Source organism: Oncorhynchus gorbuscha, linkage group LG17 (genome assembly GCF_021184085.1).
Source record: "Oncorhynchus gorbuscha isolate QuinsamMale2020 ecotype Even-year linkage group LG17, OgorEven_v1.0, whole genome shotgun sequence".
Classification (NCBI taxonomy): domain Eukaryota; kingdom Metazoa; phylum Chordata; class Actinopteri; order Salmoniformes; family Salmonidae; genus Oncorhynchus; species Oncorhynchus gorbuscha.
Window position 1 is genome coordinate 4,603,676 of NC_060189.1, and position 26,212 is coordinate 4,629,887.

General features: G+C 47.8%; 1 protein-coding gene and 1 pseudogene across 1 annotated transcript in view; both read right to left on the reverse strand.

The window, feature by feature from the left end:
- LOC124002279 (son of sevenless homolog 2-like) overlaps positions 1–808 on the reverse strand; it is a 98,665-nt gene extending 97,857 nt beyond the window's left edge. The window contains exon 1 of the mRNA XM_046309652.1: positions 659–808. Within this exon, the coding sequence (XP_046165608.1) occupies positions 659–808 (150 nt within the window). The remainder of the gene's footprint in view (positions 1–658) is intronic.
- LOC124001218 lies at positions 182–24,892 on the reverse strand (annotated as a pseudogene).
- Positions 24,893–26,212: the final 1,320 nt, after the last annotated feature.

Sequence of the window (26,212 nt, forward strand, 5' to 3'; positions counted from 1 at the left end):
AGGGTATGTAGCAGACTGTTTGTTTATTCTGAAGGTATGTAGCAGACTGTTTGTTTATTCTGAAGGTATGTAGCAGACTGTTTGTTTATTCTGAAGGTATGTAGCAGACTGTTATTTATAATATAATAATATATGCCATTTAGCAGACGCTTTTATCCAAAGCGACTTACAGTCATGTGTGCATACATTCTACGTATGGGTGGTCCCGGGGATCGAACCCACTACCCTGGCGTTACAAGCGCAAATGCTCTACCAACTGAGCTACAGAAGGACCACCATTTTGCATCAGTTAAGGTGTTTTACAAACAAAACTCAGTTTATTGAGCTAAAGGGGCAATCTGGGATTTGACTAATTTCAAAACATGGTTAAAACATTTCAATCTCACAGATGGACTTGCCTCCATAGCTGCGTTTATATATTTGGGAGTGGCTATCCCTCAGCTGTTTACAAAAAGTGGCGTGGTGACTGCTTTGTTGTTGTCTGAATCCCAGATTGTCCCTTTAAAAAGAACACGAGGCGCTTCTGGGTGACGTTTCCCTAGATACAAATCTAGAATCCACTTCCCCTCAATCATTAGAAAATAACTGACCCAAGATCAGCGTCTAGGGGCAATGTCACCCTACACCACACCAGGCAGCCTCACTTCTCCGTCAGAACCCTGCCGGTCTCCTCCAAGGCCTTGCGGGGCTCGTTGGGGGGTGGGATCTTCAGATCCGTAGGCTCCACCCCCCACACCTCCGTGGCGTAGTCGGTGATGGTGCGGTCGCTAGAGACCTTTCCGGAAGCAGCGATATTCTTGATCGCCATCTGCGTCCACTCCTTAGGATTCTATAAGAAACAACATGAATAATATATATCATACTGTATGCCATCATATAATACAAAAGTATAATTTATAATATATATTATCATAGTAATATATAAGTAAAATGTACTTACACTTTGGTCACTTAAAGTGCATTCAGTTAAGGTAGCCTAGACAACCACATTTCCAACCAAGGTAGCTAAGACAACCACATATCCAAGGTAGCTAAGACAACCACATATCCCCGGGACCACCCATACGTAGAATGTATGCACACATGACTGTAAGTCGCTTTGGATAAAAGCGTCTGCTAAATGGCATATATTATTATTATATTATTATATCCAAGGTAGCTAAGACAACCACATATCCAAGGTAGCTAAGACAACCACGTATCCAAGGTAGCTAAGACAACCACGTATCCAAGGTAGCTAAGACAACCACGTATCCAAGGTAGCTAAGACAACCACATATCCAAGGTAGCTAAGACAACCACGTATCCAAGGTAGCTAAGACAACGACGTATCCAAGGTAGTTAAGACAACCACATATCCAAGGTAGCTAAGACAACCACGTATCCAAGGTAGCTACGACAACGACGTATCCAAGGTAGTTAAGACAACCACATATCCAAGGTAGCTAAGACAACCACGTATCCAAGGTAGCTAAGACAACGACGTATCCAAGGTAGCTAAGACAACGACATATCCAAGGTAGCTAAGACAACGACGTATCCAAGGTAGCTAAGACAACCACATCTCCAAGGTAGCTAAGACAACCACATCTCCAAAGTAGCTAAGACAACCACATCTCCAAGGTAGCTAAGACAACCACATCTCCAAAGTAGCTAAGACAACCACATCTCCAAGGTAGCTAAGACAACCACATCTCCAAGGTAGCTAAGACAACCACATCTCCAAAGTAGCTAAGACAACCACATCTCCAAGGTAGCTAAGACAATGACGTATCCAAGGTAGCTAAGACAACGACATTCACTACACAGTGCATACGTTATTTACATAAGTATTCAGACCCTTTGCTATGAGACTCAAAATTGAGCAAAGTTGCATCCTGTTTCCATTGATCACACTTGAGATGTCTCTACAACTTGATTGGAGTCCATCTGTGGTAAATTCAATTGATTGGACATGATTTGGAAAGGCACACACACCTGTCTATATAAGGTCCCACAGTTGACAGTGCAAGTCAGAGCAAAAAACCAAGCCATGAGGTCGAAGGAATTGTCCATAGAGGTCAGAGACAGGATTGTGTCGAGGCACAGATCTGGGGAAGGGTGTCCAACACATTTCTGCAGCATTGAAGGTTCCCAAAGAACACAGTGGCCTCCATCATTCTGCAGCATTGAAGGTCCCCAAGAACACAGTGGCCTCCATCATTCTGCAGCATTGAAGGTCCCCAAGAACACAGTGGCCTCCATCATTCTGCAGCATTGAAGGTCCCCAAGAACACAGTGGCCTCCATCATTATGCAGCATTGAAGGTCCCCAAGAACACAGTGGCCTCCATCATTCTGCAGCATTGAAGGTCCCCAAGAACACAGTGGCCTCCATCATTCTATAATGGAAGACGTTTGGAACCACCAAGACTCTTCCTAGAGCTGGCCGCCCGGCCAAACTGAGCCTAACAATGTACTAAGTGAAGGGTCTGAATACTTATGTAAATGTGATATTTTAGTATAAATATTTTTGGAGAAACCAGTTTTTGCTTTGTCATTACGGGTTATTGTGTGTAGATTGATGAAGAAAAATGTCATCAATTTTAGAATAAGGCTGTAACGTAACAAAATGTGGATAAAGGGAAGCGGTCTGAATACTATCCGAATGCTCCATAGACAAACATTGGCCGTATGAATGGCCCGTACTGAAGAGCTCAGTGACTTGCAACGTGGCACCATCATAGGATGCCACCATTCCAACAAGTCAGTTCGTCTTAATTTTCTGCCCTGCTAGAGCTGCCTCGGACAACTAAGTGCAGTTATTGTGAAGTGAAAATGTCTAGGAGCAACAACGGTTCAGCCGCGAAGTGGTAGGCCACACAAGCTCACGGAACGGGACCGGCGAGTGCTGAAAGCGCGTAAAAATAATCTGTCCTCGGTTGCACCACTCACTACCGAGTTCCAAACTGCCTCTGGAAGTCATAATGGTGATTACCTGATAAAGTCGTTATTAACTAGAGGGATAATGGTGATTACCTGATAAAGTCGTTATTAACTAGAGGGATAATGATGATTACCTGATATAGTCATTATTAACTAGAGGGATAATGGTGATTACCTGATAAAGTCGTTATTAACTAGAGGGATAATGATGATTACCTGATATAGTCATTATTAACTAGAGGTACATGAGGAAATAGATGACTGTAGGGGGATAGATGACTGTAGGGGGAATAGATTACTGTAGGGGGAATAGATTACTGTAGGGGAAATAGATTACTGTAGGGGGAATAGATTACTGTAGGGGGAAATAGATGACTGTAGGGGGAATAGATTACTGTAGGGGGAATAGATTACTGTAGGGGGAAATAGATTACTGTAGGGGAAATAGATGACTGTAGGGGAAATAGATGACTGTAGGGGGAATAGATGACTGTAGGGGGAAATAGATTACTTTAGGGGGAATAGATTACTGTAGGGGGAATAGATTACTGTAGGGGGAAATAGATTACTGTAGGGGGAATAGATTACTGTAGGGGGAAATAGATTACTGTAGGGGGAATATATTACTGTAAGGGGAAATAGATGACTGTAGGGGGAATAGATGACTGTAGGGGGAAATAGATGACTGTAGGGGGAAATAGATGACTGTAAGGGGGAAATAGATGACTGTAGGGGAAATAGATGACTGTAGGGGGAAATAGATGACTGTAGGGGGATAGATTACTGTAGGGGGGTAGATTACTGTAGGGGGTAGATTACTGTAGGGGGAAATAGATTACTGTAGGGGGAAATAGATGACAGTAGGGGAAATAGATGACTGTAGGGGAAATAGATGACTGTAGGGGGAAATAGATGACTGTAGGGGAAATAGATTACTGTAGGGGGTAGATTACTGTAGGGGGTAGATTACTGTAGGGGGGTAGATTACTGTAGGGGGAAATAGATGACTGTAGGGGGAAATAGATGACTGTAGGGGGATAGATGACTGTAGGGGGAAATAGATGACAGTAGGGGGAAATAGATGACTGTAGGGGGAAATAGATGACTGTAGGGGGAAATAGATGACTGTAGGGGGAAATAGATGACTGTAGGGGGAATAGATGACTGTAGGGGGAATAGATGACTGTAGGGGGAAATAGATGACAGTAGGGGAAATAGATGACTGTAGGGGGAAATAGATGACTGTAGGGGGAAATAGATGACTGTAGGGGAAATAGATGACTGTAGGGGGATAGATTACTGTAGGGGGTAGATTACTGTAGGGGGTAGATTACTGTAGGGGGGTAGATTACTGTAGGGGGAAATAGATGACTGTAGGGGGAAATAGATGACTGTAGGGGGAAATAGATGACTGTAGGGGGAAATAGATGACTGTAGGGGGAAATAGATGACTGTAGGGGGAATAGATGACTGTAGGGGGAATAGATGACTGTAGGGGGATAGATGACTGTAGGGGGAAATAGATTACTGTAGGGGGATAGATTACTGTAGGGGGATAGATTACTGTAGGGGGGTAGATTACTGTAGGGGGAATAGATGACTGTAGGGGGAATAGATGACTGTAGGGGGCAAATAGATTACTGTAGGGGGATAGATTACTGTAGGGGGTTATATTACTGTAGGGGGATAGATTACTGTAGGGGGATTACTGTGGGGGTTAGATTACTGTAGGGGGATAGATTACTGTAGGGGATAGATTACTGTAGGGGGGCAGATTACTGTAGGGGGTAGATTACTGTAGGGGGTAGATTACTGTAGGGGGTAGATTACTGTAGGGGATAGATTACTGTAGGGGGATAGATTACTGTAGGGGGTAGATTACTGTAGGGGGTAGATTACTGTAGGGGGTAGATTACTGTAGGGGGGTAGATTACTGTAGGGGGAATATATTACTGTAGGGGGGTAGATTACTGTAGGGGGTAGATTACTGTAGGGGGGTAGATTACTGTAGGGGGTAGATTACTGTAGGGGGAATATATTACTGTAGGGGGTAGATTACTGTAGGGGGATAGATTACTGTAGGGGGAGATTACTGTAGGGGGCGTAGATTACAACAGAGGGGGATAGATTATTGTAGGGGGTAGATTACTGTAGGGGAGTAGATTACTGTAGGGAGGGGTAGATTACAACAGTGGGGGTAGATTACTGTAGGGGGTAGATTACAACAGGGGGTAGATTACTGTAGGGAGGGTAGATTACAACAGAGGGGGATAGATTACTGTAGGGGGGTAGATTACTGTAGGGGGTAGATTACTGTAGGGGGTAGATGACAACAGAGGGGATAGATTACTGTAGGGGGTAGATTACTGTAGGGGGTAGATTACTGTAGGGGGATAGATTACTGTAGGGGGGATAGAGAACATTGTTGGGGGTAGATTACTGTAGGGGGATAGATTACTGTAGGGGGCATAGATTACTGTAGGGGGTAGATTACTGTAGGGGGTAGATTACAACAGAGGGGATAGATTACTGTAGGGGAAATAGATTACTGTAGGGGGAAATAGATGACAGTAGGGGAAATAGATGACAGTAGGGGAAATAGATTACTGTAGGGGAAATAGATGACAGTAGGGGAAATAGATGACAGTAGGGGAAATAGATGACAGTAGGGGGAAATAGATGACAGTAGGGGGGAAATAGATTACTGTAGGGGGAAATAGATGACTGTAGGGGGGAAATAGATGACTGTAGGGGACATAGATGACTGTAGGGGGAAATAGATGACTGTAGGGGGAAATAGATGACTGTAGGGGGAAATAGATGACAGTAGGGGACATAGATGACTGTAGGGGGAAATAGATGACAGTAGGGGAAATAGATGACTGTAGGGGAAATAGATGACTGTAGGGGGAAATAGATGACTGTAGGGGGAAATAGATGACTGTAGGGGGAAATAGATGACTGTAGGGGGAAATAGATGACTGTAGGGGACATAGATTACTGTAGGGCGACATAGATTACTGTAGGGGACATAGATTACTGTAGGGGACATAGATTACTGTAGGGGGAAATAGATGACTGTAGGGGGAAATAGATGACAGTAGGGGGAAATAGATGACTGTAGGGGGAAATAGATGACTGTAGGGGAAATAGATGACTGTAGGGGGAATAGATGACAGTAGGGGGAAATAGATGACAGTAGGGGAAATAGATGACAGTAGGGGGAAATAGATGACAGTAGGGGAAATAGATGACAGTAGGGGAAATAGATGACTGTAGGGGGAAATAGATGACTGTAGGGGGAAATAGATGACTGTAGGGGGAAATAGATGACTGTAGGGGGAAATAGATGACTGTAGGGGGAAATAGATGACTGTAGGGGGGAAATAGATGACTGTAGGGGGAAATAGATGACAGTAGGGGAAATAGATGACAGTAGGGGAAATAGATGACTGTAGGGGGAAATAGATGACTGTAGGGGGAAATAGATGACTGTAGGGGGAAAAAGATGACTGTAGGGGACATAGATTACTGTAGGGGACATAGATTACTGTAGGGGACATAGATTACTGTAGGGGGACATAGATTACTGTAGGGGAAATAGATTACTGTAGGGGGAAATAGATTACTGTAGGGGACATAGATTACTGTAGGGGAAATAGATTACTGTAGGGGAAATAGATTACTGTAGGGGGAATAGATTACTGTAGGGGACATAGATTACTGTAGGGGGAAATAGATTACTATAGGGGGAATAGATTACTGTAGGGGGACATAGATTACTGTAGGGGGAATAGATTACTGTAGGGGGAAATAGATTACTGTAGGGGGAATAGATTACTGTAGGGGGAATAGATGACTGTAGGGGGAATAGATTACTGTAGCGGGGAATAGATTACTGTAGCAGGAATAGATTACTGTAGGGGGAATAGATTACTGTAGCAGGAATAGATTATTGTAGGGGGCATAGATTACTGTAGCAGGGAATAGATTACTGTAGGGGGAATAGATTACTGTAGCAGGGAATAGATTACTGTAGCAGGGAATAGATTATTGTAGGGGGCATAGATTACTGTAGGGGGAATAGATTACTGTAGCAGGGAATAGATTATTGTAGGGGGCATAGATTACTGTAGCAGGGAATAGATTACTGTAGGGGGAATAGATTACTGTAGCAGGGAATAGATTACTGTAGCAGGAATAGATTATTGTAGAGGGAATAGATTACTGTAGGGGGAAATAGATTACTGTAGGGGGACATAGATTACTGTAGGGGAAATAGATTACTGTAGGGGAAATAGATTACTGTAGGGGGACATAGATTACTGTAGCAGGGAATAGATTATTGTAGGGGGCATAGATTACTGTAGCAGGAATAGATTACTGTAGGGGGAATAGATTACTGTAGCAGGGAATAGATTACTGTAGGGGGATAGAGAACATTGTTGGGGGGTAGATTACTGTTTGGGAAATAGATTACTGTAGGGGGAAATAGATTACTGTAGGGGACATAGATTACTGTAGCAGGAATAGATTATTGTAGGGGGCATAGATTACTGTAGCAGGGAATAGATTACTGTAGGGGGAATAGATTACTGTAGCAGGAATAGATTACTGTAGCAGGGAATAGATTATTGTAGGGGGGCATAGATTACTGTAGGGGGGAATAGATTACTGTAGCAGGGAATAGATTATTGTAGGGGGGCATAGATTACTGTAGCAGGGAATAGATTACTGTAGGGGGGAATAGATTACTGTAGCAGGGAATAGATTACTGTAGCAGGGAATAGATTACTGTAGCAGGGAATAGATTACTGTAGGGGGGAATAGATGAGAGGAGGGAGAATTTGCACAATTGGTAGCTGACTAAATACTTTTTTGCCCCACTGTATATAGTATATTTACATTTACATTTAAGTCATTTAGCAGACGCTCTTATCCAGAGCGACTTACAAATTGGTGCATTCACCTTATGACATCCAGTGGAACAGCCACTTTACAATAGTGCAACTAAATCTTTTAAGGGGGGGTGAGAAGGATTACTTTATCCTATCCTAGGTATTCCTTAAAGAGGTGGGGTTTCAGGTGTCTCCGGAAGGTGGTGATTGACTCCGCTGTCCTGGCGTCGTGAGGGAGTTTGTTCCACCATTGGGGGGCCAGAGCAGCGAACAGTTTTGACTGGGCTGAGCGGGAACTGTACTTCCTCAGTGGTAGGGAGGCGAGCAGGCCAGAGGTGGATGAACGCAGTGCCCTTGTTTGGGTGTAGGGCCTGATCAGAGCCTTTCTCGGCCAGGGAGACTCTGTAGTTCTCCAGGTAGATATATATATAGTAGATAGATATATAGTAGATAGATTTATAGTAGATAGTACCTTTCTCAGCCAGGAAGACTCTGTAGTTCTCCAGGTAGATATATAGTAGATAGATTTATAGTAGATAGTACCTTTCTCAGCCAGGAAGACTCTGTAGTTGTCCAGGTAGATATATAGTAGATAGATTTATAGTAGATAGTACCTTTCTCAGCCAGGGAGACTCTGTAGTTCTCCAGGTAGATATATATATAGTAGATAGATATATAGTAGATAGATTTATAGTAGATAGTACCTTTCTCAGCCAGGAAGACTCTGTAGTTGTCCAGGTATATATATAGTAGATAGATTTATAGTAGATAGTACCTTTCTCAGCCAGGGAGACTCTGTAGTTCTCCAGGTAGATATATATATAGTAGATAGATATATAGTAGATAGATTTATAGTAGATAGTACCTTTCTCAGCCAGGAAGACTCTGTAGTTGTCCAGGTATATATATAGTAGATAGATTTATAGTAGATAGTACCTTTCTCAGCCAGGGAGACTCTGTAGTTCTCCAGGTAGATGACCTTCAGTTTGCTTCCAACCACTGGGTCTTTGTTGACCACATGTCCGACGGCCGTGATCAGCTTGATGATCTTCTTGGCCATGTGATACCCTGGGGCAGCCTGTAGAGGGAGACAACGCTCTCAATGGTGAAGAAATATATATGTTTTTATATTTTTTTAAATTTAATTTGTAATTCTTATTTACAATGACGGCCTATCCCGGCCAAACCTGGACGACGCTGGGCCAATAGCGCGCCTCCCTACGTGACTTCCAATCACGGCCGGATGTGATACAGCCCGGGTATGATGTCATTGTTTCAGCATTATCGGCTTGAGTTTTTAAAAACTACAGTGTGCGATATGGATAAATCAACACAATCTACTTTTTCGGTTTTACAAATTGCAGGCGTCTTGAAGCTAAACTTGGGTTCACGTATACTCTGCTAATGACCATACAAAAACTCTAAAGGAGCAAAGGAGAGCCATGTACGAAACGGAGAACTAAACCAGGAATGTGTGGAAAGTAAAATGGGGGCCGCCATCTTTATACACCTCAGCTGTTCTCCTTTATGAGTCCCAAATGGAACCCTCAACTTGTTCCCTTTTATAGGGCTCTACTTCACACAGGGGGTCCATGGGGCTCTAATTCACACAAGGGAGGGGGTCCATGGGGCTCTACTTCACACAGGGGGTCCATGGGGCTCTACTTCAGACAGGGGAGGGGGTCCATGGGGCTCTACTTCAGACAAGGGAGGGGGTCCATGGGGCTCTACTTCACACAGGGGGTCCATGGGGCTCTACTTCAGACAGGGGGTCCATGGGGCTCTACTTCACACAGGGGTCCATGGGGCTCTACATCACACAGGGGGTCCATGGGGCTCTACTTCTGACAGGGGGTCCATGGGGCTCTACTTCACACAGGGGGTCCATGGGGCTCTACTTCACACAGGGGTCCATGGGGCTCTACTTCAGACCGGGGGTCCATGGGGCTCTACTTCAGACAGGGGGTCCATGGGGCTCTACTTCAGACAGGGGGTCCATGGGGCTCTACTTCACACAGGGGGTCCATGGGGCTCTACTTCAGACAGGGGTCCATGGGGCTCTACTTCAGACAGGGGGTCCATGGGGCTCTACTTCACACAGGGGGTCCATGGGGCTCTACTTCAGACAGGGGGTTTATAGAGCTCTACTTCAGACAGGGGGTCCATGGGGCTCTACTTCACACAGGGGAGGGGGTCCATGGGGCTCTACTTCAGACAGGGGAGGGGGTCCATGGGGCTCTACTTCACACAGGGGGTCCATAGGGCTCTACTTCACACAGGGGGTCCATGGGGCTCTACTTCAGACAGGGGGTCCATGGGGCTCTACTTCACACAGGGGGTTTATAGGGCTCTTGTAGAAAAGGCCCATGGAGTTGGTGGAATACTCCTTTAATTAATTGCCATTTACTCAGCTGGGCCAGGGGCGCTTTAATTAGGTCAGGTGGAAATGTCCAACAGATCTCAACTCCATAAAAGGAGGAAATTGCCATTGCCTGATCTCGCTGCTTTCTCTTCCCTAAATCCATCTGATCCAGAAGTTCTGTGCGTCCATGAATCCACACTACCAGTAAATATACCACTTTATGGTTAAAGGAATTCCTGCCTCAGTCTCATACATTCCTCTGTCACCTGACACGTGACCACCTGTTCACCTTCACTGTCAGTCATCCTACCTGTCCAGCAACCCACACAGATTCCACTAATCTTTCAATGGTCCTTTGAGCCGGATGATGACTGAACCAAAGACAAGTGAAAAGGAAATGGAGGCGGAGAGGGAAGAATTGTCTCCACTGGAAGGAAGAAGAGAGGAGGAGAGAGCAGCTGAGGGAAAGGTCTTGGAACAAAGGAAATATCCAGGAGCTAAGCCTAAAGCAACAAAGGCTTCATCCTCAACTACCAGGAGCACCAGAAGAACCAGGCAAGCACCTGGTTATCTTAAGGACTATGTGGTCGAGGTTCCGACATCAAAGGGCAAGCCCACCAGAGCTCAAAGAGTTGATGGATCAACTGTATGTTTCAGCCATCAACCATCCCCTCTGAGCCAAGGACCGGAAACTGCTTTGGAGCAGGAAAGTGGTCTACGTGAGGAACCTATGGAAGAGGTAACACCCACTGCACAGGTCGACCAGCTTCCAGAGGCAGGCTCCGCTCACCCCTTAACTAATGGGAAATCGTCGAAGCACTCTAGACGGAGTGGGAGTTCGACCAGTGGATACCCCTTTGGAAGTGGCCATGGCAGCCGCCATTCACTAGCCCTCAGCAATTCACAGAACGCTGTCCTACAAGAGAGGATGAAACTATTAGCTTTGGAGGAAATTGAGCGTCAGATTGAGGAGGAACGACAGGCTGCCGAACGATGTCACCAATTGGATGTGCAGGCCCGTAGAGCTCTACAGGAAAGGGAATTCATTGCCAAGGACCTGGCACAGCAGCGACGGCACCGTCAAGCCAGAAGGGAATTAGAGGAGGCACGGATGGTCTCATCCTTCCTGGAGAGGAACGAACAGGGAGTTGACCTGACCACCCCTCCACATGGACCTGAACTGTCTGCCTTTCTTTCCCAATCTGCCCTCTGGTACAGCATGGCACACAGTCCTCGGAGGCTCCGGGGTCAACAGCCAACACGGAGCACGGAGACGGGCCGCTCCGCCAACGCCCTCTATGCCAGTGACACAAGTTAGCATTCCTCCATCTGGACAAAGCATCACTCCTTCGCCTTTCCGCCAATTACCAACCAAGGCAAATCGTTCCTTTCATCCAGGGCCAGGCCAGTCCTCAAACAACAGGTCGGAGGGCTCTCGCCCAATTCCGGCTGCCACAAATGGTGGGTCTGGGACAGTAGGTGACCGGCCCAATGAGGCCACAGTGGGCTCATCAGAAGTCCCGGGTTTATCCTTCACGCAACCAGAAGAGGGAGCCAACATTATGAAACTTCTAGTAGCCTCAGCCTATGGAATTCCCAGACCCAAACTGCCATACTTTGAAAATGGAAAGGAGAGTGAATTTGTCCTTTTGGAAATGGCATTGGAGAGTCTACTGGGTATTCACAGTCATCTGTCAGAACGCTACAAATACCAAGTACTAATGGATCATTTGCGGTTTCCAAGTGCATACAGGCTGGCCCAATCCTTTATGCATTCCGCAACACCATACACGACAGCTCTCCAGGCCCTGAAGGCAAGATATGGTGAGCCACGTCAGCTAGTCCAGAATGAACTAAACAACATCCTGAACACGTCTCCAATTAAAATGGGAGACCATGCTGCCTTCCAAGAATTCTCCCTGGCTGTCCAATCCCTGACCTCTATGCTCCAATCCGTTGAAGGAGAAGACGGGAACGAGCTAAAATGTGGCTCCCACGTGGACAGGCTTCTTAGCAAACTTCCAGTGTACCTCAGAGACAGTTTCATTGAACATTGTTTGAATAAGGGCATCCTGAAAGAGGGCTCGAGAAGCACCTATGCTCTCAGAGACCTGGCCACATGGTTGGAGGTGAAGGCAAAGGCGAAGAGCATCGCTCACCAGGCCACAATCTCCGCCATAGCCACAGGGGGAAGGAAGGAGTTTGAACGCCAGCAGGGACAGAACAGGCCAAATCCCACTACCATGTACTTAAATAGTGAGGCCGGAGAGGAACCTGGGAAAAAGACCCCTCTCAAGAGCAAGAACATCAAATTCCAGCCTTACTGCCCATATTGCAATATTAAGGGGCACTTCCTTGGCTCATGCCCCAGAGTAAAAAGCTCACTCAAACTCAATTGAAGGCCTGGATCACTTCAGGCGAGCGATGCTACAAGTGTGCCCGTAGCCATAAGGTGGAGACCTGCACATTGAGGAAACCCTGCAACCGCTGTAAAGAAATCCATCTCACCGTGTTGCATGATCTATTTCCCCAAGCAAAGAAGGAGCAGAGTATGCTCATGGTAGGAGCTGCAAAGGAGCTGTATCTCGACCAGCAGAACCGGTCTCCAAGGGTCATGTTGAAGGTGGTCAAGGTCACTCTGCAAAGTGAAGGGAGAAGCATTGATACATTCGCCGTTCTAGATGATGGGTCAGAAAGAACAATCATTCTCACAGCGGCCACCCGTCAGCTTAACCTGGAAGGGACCCCCGAGACCCTTAATCTCAGAACGGTGCGACACGATGTTATCCAAATGAAAGGCTCTGCTGTAACCTTCAGCATTTCACCTTCAGGAAACAGGGGCGTGGCCTATAACATCACCAATGCCTTCACGGCAGATGGCTTGAATCTCGCAGAGCACTCCTGCCCGGTAAGTGTTCTACAGAAACAATATCCTCATCTACGAGGATTGCCTCTTCCTAACCTGGCCAGAGTAGCACCACTTATCCTGATTGGGTCAGACCACCCACATCTCGTCACCCCGACTGAGCCTATACGAGCTGGACCAGAAGGAGGACCCATTGCTGTCCATACATCCTTGGGTTGGGCTGTGCAAGGTCCATCCCATCTACTTCTCTCCACCCAAGCTGTACAGTCACAGCAAGTCCTCTTCACCAGAAGCAATCCAGATGCAGCCACTGACCTCCTTCGGAATGTTGAGATGCTATGGAAGATGGACACCTTCTCCAACCGGAAGCTACAGGAGGTCACTCGCTCGAAAAATGACTCCTATGCATTAGACCTCCTGGAGAAGAGCACCACCACCACTGAAATGGATGGCGTTCGCAGGTATGCAACCCCACTGCTACGGGTGCCCAACCATCCTTCTCTGGCAACCACGACACGGGCTGTACTCCCACTACTGCGTGGAACAGAGCGACGCCTGGTGAAGAATCCTGAGCTTGCAGAAGTTCATAACCGAGAGATTCATAACCTTGTGAAGGCAGGCTACGTCACTGAAGTGACAGCTCATGAAGAGGGAAACGCACTCCGTGAATCCTGGTATCTCCCTCACCATGTTATCCAGCAACATGGTGGGAAGTATAGACTTGTCTTCAACTGTTCATTCCAAGCAGCTGGTCAAAGCCTGAATGACTGTCTACTCCCCGGACCAACCTTAGGTCCTTCCTTGCTCGGTGTCCTTCTCCGGTTCCGGCAGCACTCTACAGCCATCAGTGGAGACATCAAAGCCATGTTTCATCAGATTCGTTTACTGCCTTCCGACACCACACTGCTCCGGTTCATATGGCGAAATATGGAACGAGATGCAGAGCCCACAATCTATGAATGGCAGGTACTCCCATTCGGCACCACCTGCAGTCCTTGCTGTGCCATATACGCTCTGCAGAGACACGCACGGGAGCATCCAGACAGTGACCCAGAAGTATTGGATTCAGGGGAAAATGCCTTCTATGTGGATAACTGCTTACAAAGCATCCCATCCACAGCTGAAGCGAAATCACTCCTTGATAAAGTGCGGAATCTCCTGTCCAAAGGGGGATTTGAGGTCCGACAGTGGGCTAGTAACAGAGCGGAGGTTATCCAGCACCTCCCGCCACAAGCTAGGTCCAGTAGCAGTGAACTATGGCTAACGCAGTCTGGTGCTAACCCAGAAGAGCCCACTCTAGGACTGAGGTGGAGCTGCCTACCGGATACCCTGGGGTATAAGCACCGCTCATCCCCGAGTACCGAAACCCCCACTCTGCGCACCATCTATCGGACCCTGGCCAGTCAATACGATCCCCTTGGGTATATCCTGCCATACACAACACGGGCCAAAGTCTTAGTCCAGGACCTGTGGCAGACCAAGAGGGACTGGGATGAACCAATCCACCCAGCTGACCTAGTGGAACGATGGATCTGTTGGGAAACTGAGTTAACGGAGCTCTCTGATGTCCAAATGCCAAGATGTTATGTACCATCCTGTGTTGACCAACTGGGATCATGCCTGGAACTGCATGTGTTCTGTGACGCTTCGGAGCGAGCTTATGGGGCGGTTTCCTATCTTAGAGTGGAGGATAAGGCAGGCCACACCCATGTCTCCTTTGTCATGGCCAGGTCCAGGGTCGCACCCAAGAAGCAGTTGTCAATGCCTAGGCTGGAACTCAGTGCTGCCCTTTCCGGAGCCCAGTTGGCCTCTACCTTGCGAGCCGAGCTCACCTTGCCAATCCAAAGGATCATCTACTGGAGTGATTCGACCACTGTATTGACATGGCTCAAGTCGGAGTCCTGCAGGTATAAGGTGTTTGTCGGGACTCGCATTGCGGAAATCCAAGACCTAACAGAAGTCCAGGACTGGAGGTATGTTGATAGCATAAACAATCCTGCTGATGACATTACTAGAGGTAAAACCCTTAAGGAATTGGCTAAACCCCATCGCTGGAGCTTGGGACCACCATTCTTGTCCCAACCAGAGAACGAGTGGCCGACAGCCCCCAGGCGTGCGGCCCCTCCGCGACCGACTGAAGCTCATGAGTTAAGGAAGTCTGCCCAATGCTACAGCATTTCTATGGAACCAACAACGGCTCTCCCTGACCTAACACAATCCCAAACACTGCCGGATCTGATCACAGCCACAAACCAGACCTCAGATGGGGTGGCTTCTATACCTACCTCCCTCGCGGCAGAGACACTACTCCTCCAGCAAGCACAAGCAGTTAGCTTCCCTGAGGAGTTAAAAGCTCTGAAAGCCGGTAGGGAAGTGGCTAAGGGCAGCCGTCTTCTCTCTCTTGCCCCAGAATATGATCCAATCCTTGGAGTGATCAGAGTCGGAGGGAGGCTGCGCCAAGCGGAGGTTTTAGACCCAGATGCTATCCACCCAATTATCCTTGACTCCAGACACCCTCTTACCAGGCTCCTCATCAAGAGTTATGATGAGCGGCTTCTCCACCCAGGGCCAGAGAGGGTCTATGGGGAGATGAGGCGGAAGTACTGGATAATTGGAGGACGAGGAGCCATTCGTAAGCACCAATACGACTGCGTAGAATGTCAGAGATGGCGGGCCGGAGCTACGGTGCCCAAAATGGCAGATTTACCCCTGCTCGCTTGCGCCTCCTTAAACCACCCTTCTGGTCAACAGGAGTAGATTGCTTCGGCCCCTTGATGATCAAGTTAGGTCGTCGTGTGGAAAAGCGCTGGGGCATTCTATTCAAGTGTATGACAACCAGATGTGTCCACCTGGACCTACTGGAGAGTTTGGATACGGAAGCCTTCCTCATGGCCCTACGGCGGTTTATCTCCCGACGGGGGAAACCCTACGAGATCCTGGCTGACAGAGGTACGAACTTCAAGGCAGGAGAAGCCAGGTTGGAGGAAGCCTTCCAAGCCATGGAACCCAGCCTCCAGGATCAGCTGATGGACCAACAAATCTCATTCAAATTTAACCCTCCAGGCGCTCCTCATTTTGGAGGAACATGGGAGCGAGAGATCAAATCTGTAAAGACGGCCTTACGAGTCGTACTAGGGGACCAAACTGTCACTGAAACGGTCTTGAGGACTGTCCTGATAGAGGTGGAAGGGATTCTGAACTCCAAACCCTTGGGATCTCTCTCTGCAGACATCGCTGACCCCGATCCGGTTACACCGAATATGCTCTTGATGGGACGCCGAGATGCGTCACTTCCTCAAGCCATGTATGCTGATACCAACCTCGTAGGCAGACGCCGGTGGCGACACAGCCAAATCTTAGCTGACCATTTTTGGGCCCGATTCATTCGGGATTACCTACCAAGTCTACAGCACAGAGGAAATGGCGGAGAGAAATGGCCAGCCTGGAAACTGGCCAAGTAGTAATGATGGTGGACCCTCAGCTGCCTCGAGCCTCCTGGCCGGTGGGCCGTATAACTAAGACCATGCCTGGGACCGATGGTCGTGTTAGATCAGTGGAAATCCAGGTGAAGAACCGGACATATATCCGGCCAGTTGCCCGACTGATTCCTCTCCCTGAGATGACAGAGGATGGGGAGCAATGAGCCTTTTTGAGGAATGTGGAAATTAACAAATTTCCGGGGTGGCTGTAGAAAAGGCCCATGGAGTTGGTGGAATACTCCTTTAATTAATTGCCATTTACTCAGCTGGGCCAGGGGCGCTTTAATTAGGTCAGGTGGAAATGTCCAACAGATCTCAACTCCATAAAAGGAGGAAATTGCCATTGCTTGATCTCGCTGCTTTCTCTTCCCTAAATCCATCTGATCCAGAAGTTCCGTGCGTCCATGAATCCACACTACCAGTAAATATACCACTTTATGGTTAAAGGAATTCCTGCCTCAGTCTCATACATTCCTCTGTCACCTGACACGTGACCACCTGTTCACCTTCACTGTCAGTCATCCTACCTGTCCAGCAACCCACACAGATTCCACTAATCTTTCAGCTCTACTTCAGACAGGGGGTTTATAGGGCTCTGGTAAAACTTAGTGCACAATTTCAGACACAGCATCTCTCTCTCTCTCTCTCTCAAAACCAATCTAAGGAGAAGATCCACAGTTCCTTCCTTAGAGCCTTCTCCTCCAATTCATTTGAAAAGGACGAGAGGGGAGAGTAGGTGGGGAATCATGGGAAGACTCATTGAGAAAGAGTCCTAGGCTATTCATGTAATGGGTTTTGAGTTGAGTGACTCACATACATACCTTGCCACCAATGATCACAGTCCGGGGAACAAAAGGTGCTTTTGGGTTCTTCTTGATGCCTTAAAAAAAAGAAAAAAAAAGATGACTTGTTCACACTTTAGGTATTACATATTATAAAGACTTAATTAAGCCTTCATAACCCTTTATACGCCCTACATAGAAGCTTCACAAATCATTTATAAGCAGATGTCATTCTAAAATCAAAGTGAAAGCTATGATCCCTTATTGAAAGCTATGATCCCTTATTGAAAGCTATGATCCCTTGTTAAATCCACTTCTATCAGTGTAGATGAAGGGGAGGAGACATGTAGATGAAGGGGAGGAGACATGTAGATGAAGGGGAGGAGACATGTAAAAAGAAGGATTTTTAAGCCTTGAGACAATTGAGACATGGATTGTATGTGTTTGCCATTCAGAGGGTGAATTGGAAAGACAAAACATGTAAGTGCCTTTGAATGGGTTACGGTAGTAGGTGTCAGACGCACCGGTTTGTGTCAAGAACTGCATCGCAGTGCTAGAGGCGTCGCTACAGGCCCGGGTTCGATCCCGGGCTGTATCACAACCGGCCATGATCGCCATAGGGCGTCAGTTGAACGGTGTTTCCTCCGACACATTGGTGCGGCTGGTTTCTGGGGTAAGCGGGCGGCAGGGTGGCCTAGTGGTTAGAGTGTAGAGGCGGCAGGGTAGCCTAGTGGTTAGAGTGTAGAGGCGGCAGGGTAGCCTGGTGGTTAGAGTGTAGAGGCGGCAGGGTAGCCTGGTGGTTAGAGCGTTGGACTAGTAACCGGAAGGTTGCAAGTTCAAATCCCCGAGCTGACAAGGTACAAATCTGTCGTTCTGCCCCTGAACAGGCAGTTAACCCACTGTTCCCAGGCCGTCATTGAAAATAAGAATTTGTTCTTGCCGAGTTAAATAAAGGTAAAATAAATAAATTAAGGAGAGCGGTTTGGTGGGTCATGTTTTGGAGTAGCCCGTTGGGGAGTTGCAGCGACGAGACAAGATCGAAATTGGGGAGAGAATAAAATAAAAATAATAATAAATATATATATATATAAAAAGAACTGCGATGCTGTTGGGTTTTTCAGCTCAACAGTTTTCCTGTGTGCATCAACAATTGTCCACTCCCCAAAGGACATCCAGCCAACTTGATGCAACTGTGGAAAGCATTGAAAGCACTGTGGAACGCTTTCCACACCTTGCAGAGTCCATGCCCCGAAGAATTGAGGCTGTTCTGAGGGCGCAAGGGGGGGATGCAACACAATATTGTAACGCCAGGGTAGTGGGTTCGATCCCCGGGACCACCCATACGTAGAATGTATGCACACATGACTGTAAGTCGCTTTGGATAAAAGCGTCTGCTAAATGGCATATATTATTATTATTATGAAGCTGTTCCTAATGTTTTGTACACTCAGTGTAGGGTACTGTGGTCTAGATAGGGGGTAGGGTGCTGTGGTCTAGATAGGGGTAGGGTGCTGTGGTCTAGATAGGGGGTAGGGTGCTGTGGTCTAGATAGGGGGTAGGGTGCTGTGGTCTGTATAGGGGGTAGGGTTGTCTGTATAGGGGTAGGGTGCTGTGGTCTAGATAGGGGATAGGGTGCTGTGGTCTGTATAGGGGGTAGGGTTGTCTGTATAGGGGGTATGGTGCTGTGGTCTAGATAGGGGTAGGGTGGTCTGTATAGTGGGTAGGATGGTCTGTATAGGGGTAGGATGGTCTGTATAGGGGGTAGGGTGCTCTTAATAGGGGTAGGGTGGTCTGTATAGGGGGTAGGGTGGTCTGTATAGGGGGTAAGGTGCTGTGGTCTAGATAGGGGTAGGGTGGTCTGTATAGGGGGTAGGGTGGTCTGTATAGGGGTAGGGTGCTCTGTATAGGGGGTAGGGTGGTCTGTATAGGGGTAGGGTGGTCTGTATAGGGGGTAGGGTGGTCTGTATAGGGGTAGGGTGGTCTGTATAGGGGGTAGGGTGCTGTGGTCTAGATAGGGGTTAGGGTGGTCTGTATAGGGGGTAGGGTGGTCTGTATAGGGGGTAGGGTGGTCTAGATAGGGGGTAGGGTGGTCTGTATAGGGGGTAGGGTGGTCTGTATAGGGGGTAGGGTGGTCTAGATAGGGGGTAGGGTGCTGTGACATACGGTTGTACATGGTGATAATGTGAAGGCAGTTGAGGAGCTTGTACTCGTGAATCCTCTTGACGTGGACGTGGAACATGGAGGACAGGTTGATGTTCACCTTGTACTCTTTCTCCAGGTACTGGGAAAACTGCACCTTGTTGTCCTGTGGCACACAAATGCATAGACCACAATGGAAATGATTTGTAAAAGCTTTCTTGGTGTTATTCTTGAGTACTTTATATGCAGTATAACTACTTATTGAATTGTGTCTGTAAAATGTGAACGAAAAAATGCCCCCAAATGCCTCGTGTACAAGGAACAAAATGGAATGTTGCAAACAATATTCGGATATATAAATAAATAAATAAATATATATATATATATATATAGGGGTCATTTTATGCCAATAGTATTGTAAATATGATCTGTTTCATGTTATGATCTGTTGCTAATTAAGGGGGAGGTTGATGTGGTTGAAGTCTGACCTGCTTGACATTAGAGACGTCTCTAATGAAGGCATCATCATTGACCAACTCATTGAGCTTCTGTAACTGACTGAGGTCTTTCACATATTCCTCCCCAATGGCCTAGAAACAAAGACAAAGTGTATGAACACGACAAGGCAAAATGAGAAAGAAAACAGAATAAGATAAAGCAACGGTCAAAGAGAGACAATGGTCAATAAAGACGGCCAATTAAACCTCAGCGATTAGCTCAGCCAATCCCGGATTACAGAGGAGGAGCCAGCGCCTAGGAGTGATGCCATTGGTCTTGTTCTGGAATTTATCCGGTTCTAATTCGCTGAAGTCTCGGAACCTTTCAAAACAAAAAGGAGATATTTTCTAGAATCTAAAAAGAGTTATTGGAGAGAGAGAGAGAGAGAGTGAGAGAGAGAGAGACACAGAGAGAGAGAGAGAGAGAGAGAGAGAGAGAGAGAGAGAGAGAGAGACAGAGAGACAGAGAGACAGAGAGACAGAGAGACAGAGAGAGAGAGAGAGAGAGAGAGAGAGAGAGAGAGAGAGAGAGACAGAGAGAGACACAGAGAGAGACACAGAGAGAGAGAGAGAGTGAAGACAGGACCTTGTTCAATCGGGCACACCGAAGAAAAACAGTTCAAAGCACTTTTACAATGTAAAACAAAAAAACAAGCGTTTCTGATTGGATAATTACAGACAGAACTTCAAAGTCAGTTTCAGTGTTTTCTTCCGTTTTGTGCCTACTGAACACGACCTAGACAAGACCCCATCTTACACGTCATTCTTGATGATGTTGGAGTGTATCTCTGCAACTCCGTTGACAGCGTGAGATCCCACGATGCACAGATGGGCCATGTTGACCCTCTTGCCCCCGTCTTCCTCGATCAGAGACATCCTGCGTATCCTATCCAGGTCTCCTGGAAAGAGAGCTCTAATCCCCTGGAGCAACAGCAGAAACATACAACCAGTCAGTTGGTCCCAATCTGCTCCACATCCCTCCTAAACCCTATATAGTAAATCTGAATAGGCTGGACAAGTACAGTAGAAGCAGGGTACCGCTGTGGTTTCCACCACAACTTCCATATTACACATCTACAAACGTGGACGAATTAGGGCCAAGGAGGAGTAGGGAGCTAATTGAGACATACGGTCGCCAACCCCCAGTATCTACGCTATGGTAACCTACCCCAAGTGTCTACGCTACGGTAACCTAGCCCCAGTGTCTACGCTACGGTAACCTAGCCCCAGTGTCTACGCTACGGTAACCTACCCCCAGTGTCTACGCTACGGTAACCTACCCCCAGTGTCTACGGTAACCTACCCCCAGTGTCTACGCTACGGTAACCTATCCCCAGTGCCTACACTACGGTAACCTACCCCCAGTGCCTACACTACGGTAACCTACCCCCAGTGCCTACACTACGGTAACCTACCCCCAGTGTCTACGGTAACCTACCCCCAGTGCCTACGCTATGGTAACCTACCCCCAGTGTCTACGCTACGGTAACCTACCCCCAGTATCTACGCTATGGTAACCTACCCCCAGTATCTACGCTACGGTAACCTACCCCCAGTATCTACGCTACGGTAACCTACCCCCAGTGCCTACGCTATGGTAACCTACCCCCAGTGTCTACGGTCGCCTAACCCCAGTGTTTACGCTACGGTAACCTAACCCAGTGTCTACGGTAACCTACCTCCAGTGTCTACGGTAACCTACCCCCAGTGTCTACGCTACGGTAACCTATCCCCAGTGCCTACACTACGGTAACCTACCCCCAGTGTCTACGGTAACCTACCCCCAGTGCCTACGCTATGGTAACCTACCCCCAGTATCTACGCTACGGTAACCTACCCCCAGTGTCTACGGTAACCTACCCTCAGTGTCTACGGTAACCTACCCCCAGTGTCTACGCTACGGTAACCTATCCCCAGTGCCTACACTACGGTAACCTACCCCCAGTGCCTACACTACGGTAACCTACCCCCAGTGCCTACACTACGGTAACCTACCCCCAGTGTCTACGGTAACCTACCCCCAGTGCCTACGCTATGGTAACCTACCCCCAGTGTCTACGCTACGGTAACCTACCCCCAGTATCTACGCTATGGTAACCTACCCCCAGTATCTACGCTACGGTAACCTACCCCCAGTATCTACGCTACGGTAACCTACCCCCAGTATCTACGCTACGGTAACCTACCCCCAGTGCCTACGCTATGGTAACCTACCCCAGTATCTACGCTATGGTAACCTACCCCCAGTATCTACGCTATGGTAACCTACCCCCAGTATCTACGCTATGGTAACCTACCCCCAGTATCTACGCTATGGTAACCTACCCCCAGTATCTACGCAATGGTAACCTACCCCCAGTGCCTACGCTATGGAAACCTATCCCCAGTGCCTACACTACGGTAACCTACCCCCAGTGCCTACACTACGGTAACCTACCCCCAGTGCCTACACTACGGTAACCTACCCCCAGTGTCTACGGTAACCTACCCCCAGTGCCTACGCTATGGTAACCTACCCCCAGTGCCTACGCTACGGTAACCTACCCTCAGTGTCTACGCTACGGTCGCCTACCCCCAGTGTCTACGGTAACCTACCCCCAGTGTCTACGGTAACCTACCCCCAGTGTCTACGCTACGGTAACCTACCCCCAGTGTCTACGCCACGGTAACCTACCCCCGGTGTCTACGCTACAGTCGCCTACCCCCAGTATCTACGCTACGGTCGCCTACCCCCAGTGTCTACGCTACGGTCGCCTAACCCCAGTGTCTACGGTCGCCTACCCCCAGTGTCTACGCTACGGTAACCTACCCCCAGTGTCTACGATACGGTAACCTACCCCCAGTGTCTACGCTACGGTAACCTACCCCCAGTGCCTACGCTACGGTCGCCTACCCCCAGTGCCTACGCTACGGTCGCCTACCCACAGTGTCTACGCTACGGTCGCCTACCCCCAGTATCTACGCTATGGTCGCCTACCCCCAGTGTCTACGCTACGGTAACCTACCCCCAGTGTCTACGCTACGGTAACCTACCCCCAGTGTCTACGGTAACCTACCCCCAGTGTCTACGGTCGCCTAACCCCAGTGTTTACGCTACGGTCGCCTAACCCCAGTGTTTACGCACGGTAGCCTAACCCAGTGTCTACGGTAACCTACCCCCAGTGTCTTCGGTAACCTACCCCCAGTGTCTACGGTAACCTACCCCCAGTATCTACGGTAACCTACCCCCAGTGTCTACAGTACGGTCGCCTACCCCGGTGTCTATGGTACGGTCGCCTACCCCCAGTGTCTACGGTACGGTCGCCTACCCCCAGTGTCTACGGTACGGTCGCCTACCCCCAGTGTCTACGGTAACCTACCCCCAGTGTCTACGGTCGCCTAACCCCAGTGTTTACGCTACGGTCGCCTAACCCCAGTGTTTACGCTACGGTAACCTAACCCAGTGTCTACGGTAACCTACCTCCAGTGTCTACGGTAACCTACCTCCAGTGTCTACGGTAACCTACCTCCAGTGTCTACGGTAACCTACCTCCAGTGTCTACGGTAACCTACCCCCAGTGTCTACGGTAACCTACCCCCAGTGTTTACGGTAACCTACCCCCAGTGTCTACGGTAACCTACCCCCAGTGTCTACGGTAACCTACCCCCAGTGTCTACGGTAACCTACCCCCAGTGTCTACGGTAACCTACCCCCAGTGTCTACGGTAACCTACCCCCAGTGTCTACGGTAACCTACCCCCAGTGTCTACGGTCGCCTAACCCCAGTGTTTACGCTAAGGTCGCCTAACCCCAGTGTTTACGCTAAGGTCGCCTAACCCCAGTGTCTACGGTAACCTACTCCCAGTGTCTACGGTACGGTCGCCTCAGTGTCTACGTTAACCTACCCCCAGTGTCTACGGTAAACTACCCCCAGTGTCTACGGTAACCTACCCCCAGTGTCTACAGTAACCTACTCCCAGTGTCTACGGTAACCTACCCCCAGTGTCTACGGTAAACTACCCCCAGTGTCTACGGTAACCTACCCCCAGTGTCTACGGTAACCTACCCCCAGTGATCTCAGCTAGGTACGTACATCAGTCAGGATACGACCCACTGAACCCAGTCTATACAGGAAGTACATCAGAATACGACCCACTGAACCCAGTCTATAGTGGTACATCTGAATACCACCCACTGAACCCAGTCTATAGTGGTACATCAGAATACCACTCACTGAACCCAGTCTATAGTGGTACATCAGAATACCACCCACTGAACCCAGTCTATACAGTACGTACGTCCAGGTGGCCCTGGTTGATCCTGTAGATGATCTGAAGGTGTCTGGGTAGCAGGGTCTCCAGCAGGCCAACGGGCCAGCGCCTCGGGAAGCACCGTGTGATTGGTGTACGCAAAGGTCCGCTTGGTGATGGCCCACGCCTGAGGAGAGACAGGTTCCACTAATACAGTAAACATTTCCTGAACATTCACATTAGGACTTATGACAGTTAGCCAAGGTTAGTTGGATTTTCATATAAGAAATGTCTTTAATATCATCATAACAATGTACAATATAATAATCTCTCTCTAAACGCACCGTGTCCCAGTCGAGTTTCTCAACGTCCACAAAGACCCTCATGAGCTCCGGGATGGCCATCGCAGGATGAGTGTCATTCAGCTGGATGGCCACCTGTCAACACAATCAACCAAACAGATTTTTTTGTTGCGATTCAGACATCATAGAAAATCGATAACACATCACAGGTAATCAATAAGTAACCTTCTCTGGGAAGCTGTCGAAAGACACTGGCCCGTGGAGCCCTTCTTGGATATCTTGAAGCGTCGGATGATGTCCTGAAGTGTGGCCGCCACCACAAAGTACTCCTGCTTCAGTCGTAGCTCCTTTCCCTCAAAGAACTACAACAATGAAGAAGGAGAGGAATCAAGAACTACAACCCCTCAACAAGAGGAGAGGAATCAAGTCATTAGGAGTTAGAAACACACTAGCCCAGTGTTTCCCAAACTCAGTCCTCGGGATCACAAATGGTGCCCATTTTGTTTTTTTAAATCATCGAAGCTCGATGATTAGTTGAATCAGCTGTGTAGCACTAGGGGCAAAACCCAAAATGTGGATCCGAGTTTAGAAAACCCTGAAACCCTAAAACCCATGCTGTCTGTTAAACTCCTACGGTCATTACTATGCCAACGTCCATAGGAGTTGACTCTAAATATCAGTTCTGTTATACTCACAGACAATATTTTTACAGTTTGGAAACTTTAGAGTGTTTTCTATCCTAAGCTGTCAATTATATGCATATTCTAGCATGTGGTCCTGAGAAATAGGCAGTTAGAGAGCCCCCTAGTTTCAAGAGGTTAAAAAATAGTGCCCCCTAGTTTCAAGAGGTTAAACCCCTGCGGTCATTTCTATGCCAACGTCCATAGGAGTTGGCTCTACAGCCGCGCACAAACAGATCTGGAATCAGGTTACAGATATACCAGCGTATCAAAATGGACTCACACCTACGTGGCCAATGCGGAACTTACGTTATCGTTGGGGTAGAGGACACGAGAAATATTCTCCGCCAGATTCCTGTCCAGAACAGCTTGGATGTAATCCCCAACATTGACTGAGGAGAGATCATAGAATTTTTTTTTTTCAGAAATCCTGTTTGGAGGATTCCAGATATCCATCTTTTTCCCTTCTGATTTTGGGACTCTTTCAACAGGGATTTCTGGAATTCCTGGGAATTTTAGTAAAGTTACCAGAAGAAGTTAAAGTTAGTTCTACTGCTTTAAAAAAATGTATTCCCCTCAAATCAGTGACTGATTTATACCTGGGACACCAGGTGGGTGCAATTAATTATCAGGTAGAACAGAACACAAGCAGGCTCTGGACCTCATAGGGTAAGAGTTGAATAGAGTACCACAGTAGGAGTCACAATACCCATAATGATGATTTATAAATACGTTCACCTGTATTTACCCCCCGTCAAAATGAAATGCTAATTAGCTGCTAATGTGGCTATCATAAAGAACTACAAATGTAAGAATCTCTTTGTATTAGCTATTTAATACCTCAAAGCAAAAGGTGTCAGCTAGGGATGACTTGCTGGAGCTTGTGTAACAGTATAATTTTAAACCGTCCCCTCGCCCATACCCGGGCACGAACCAGGGACCTTCTGCACACATCAACAACAGTCACCCACGAAGCACCCAGATCTGTTTGTGCTCTTGCAAACTCTATTGCCCATTGTCAAGACAATGGCATGATGGCACAAACAGAGTGGCA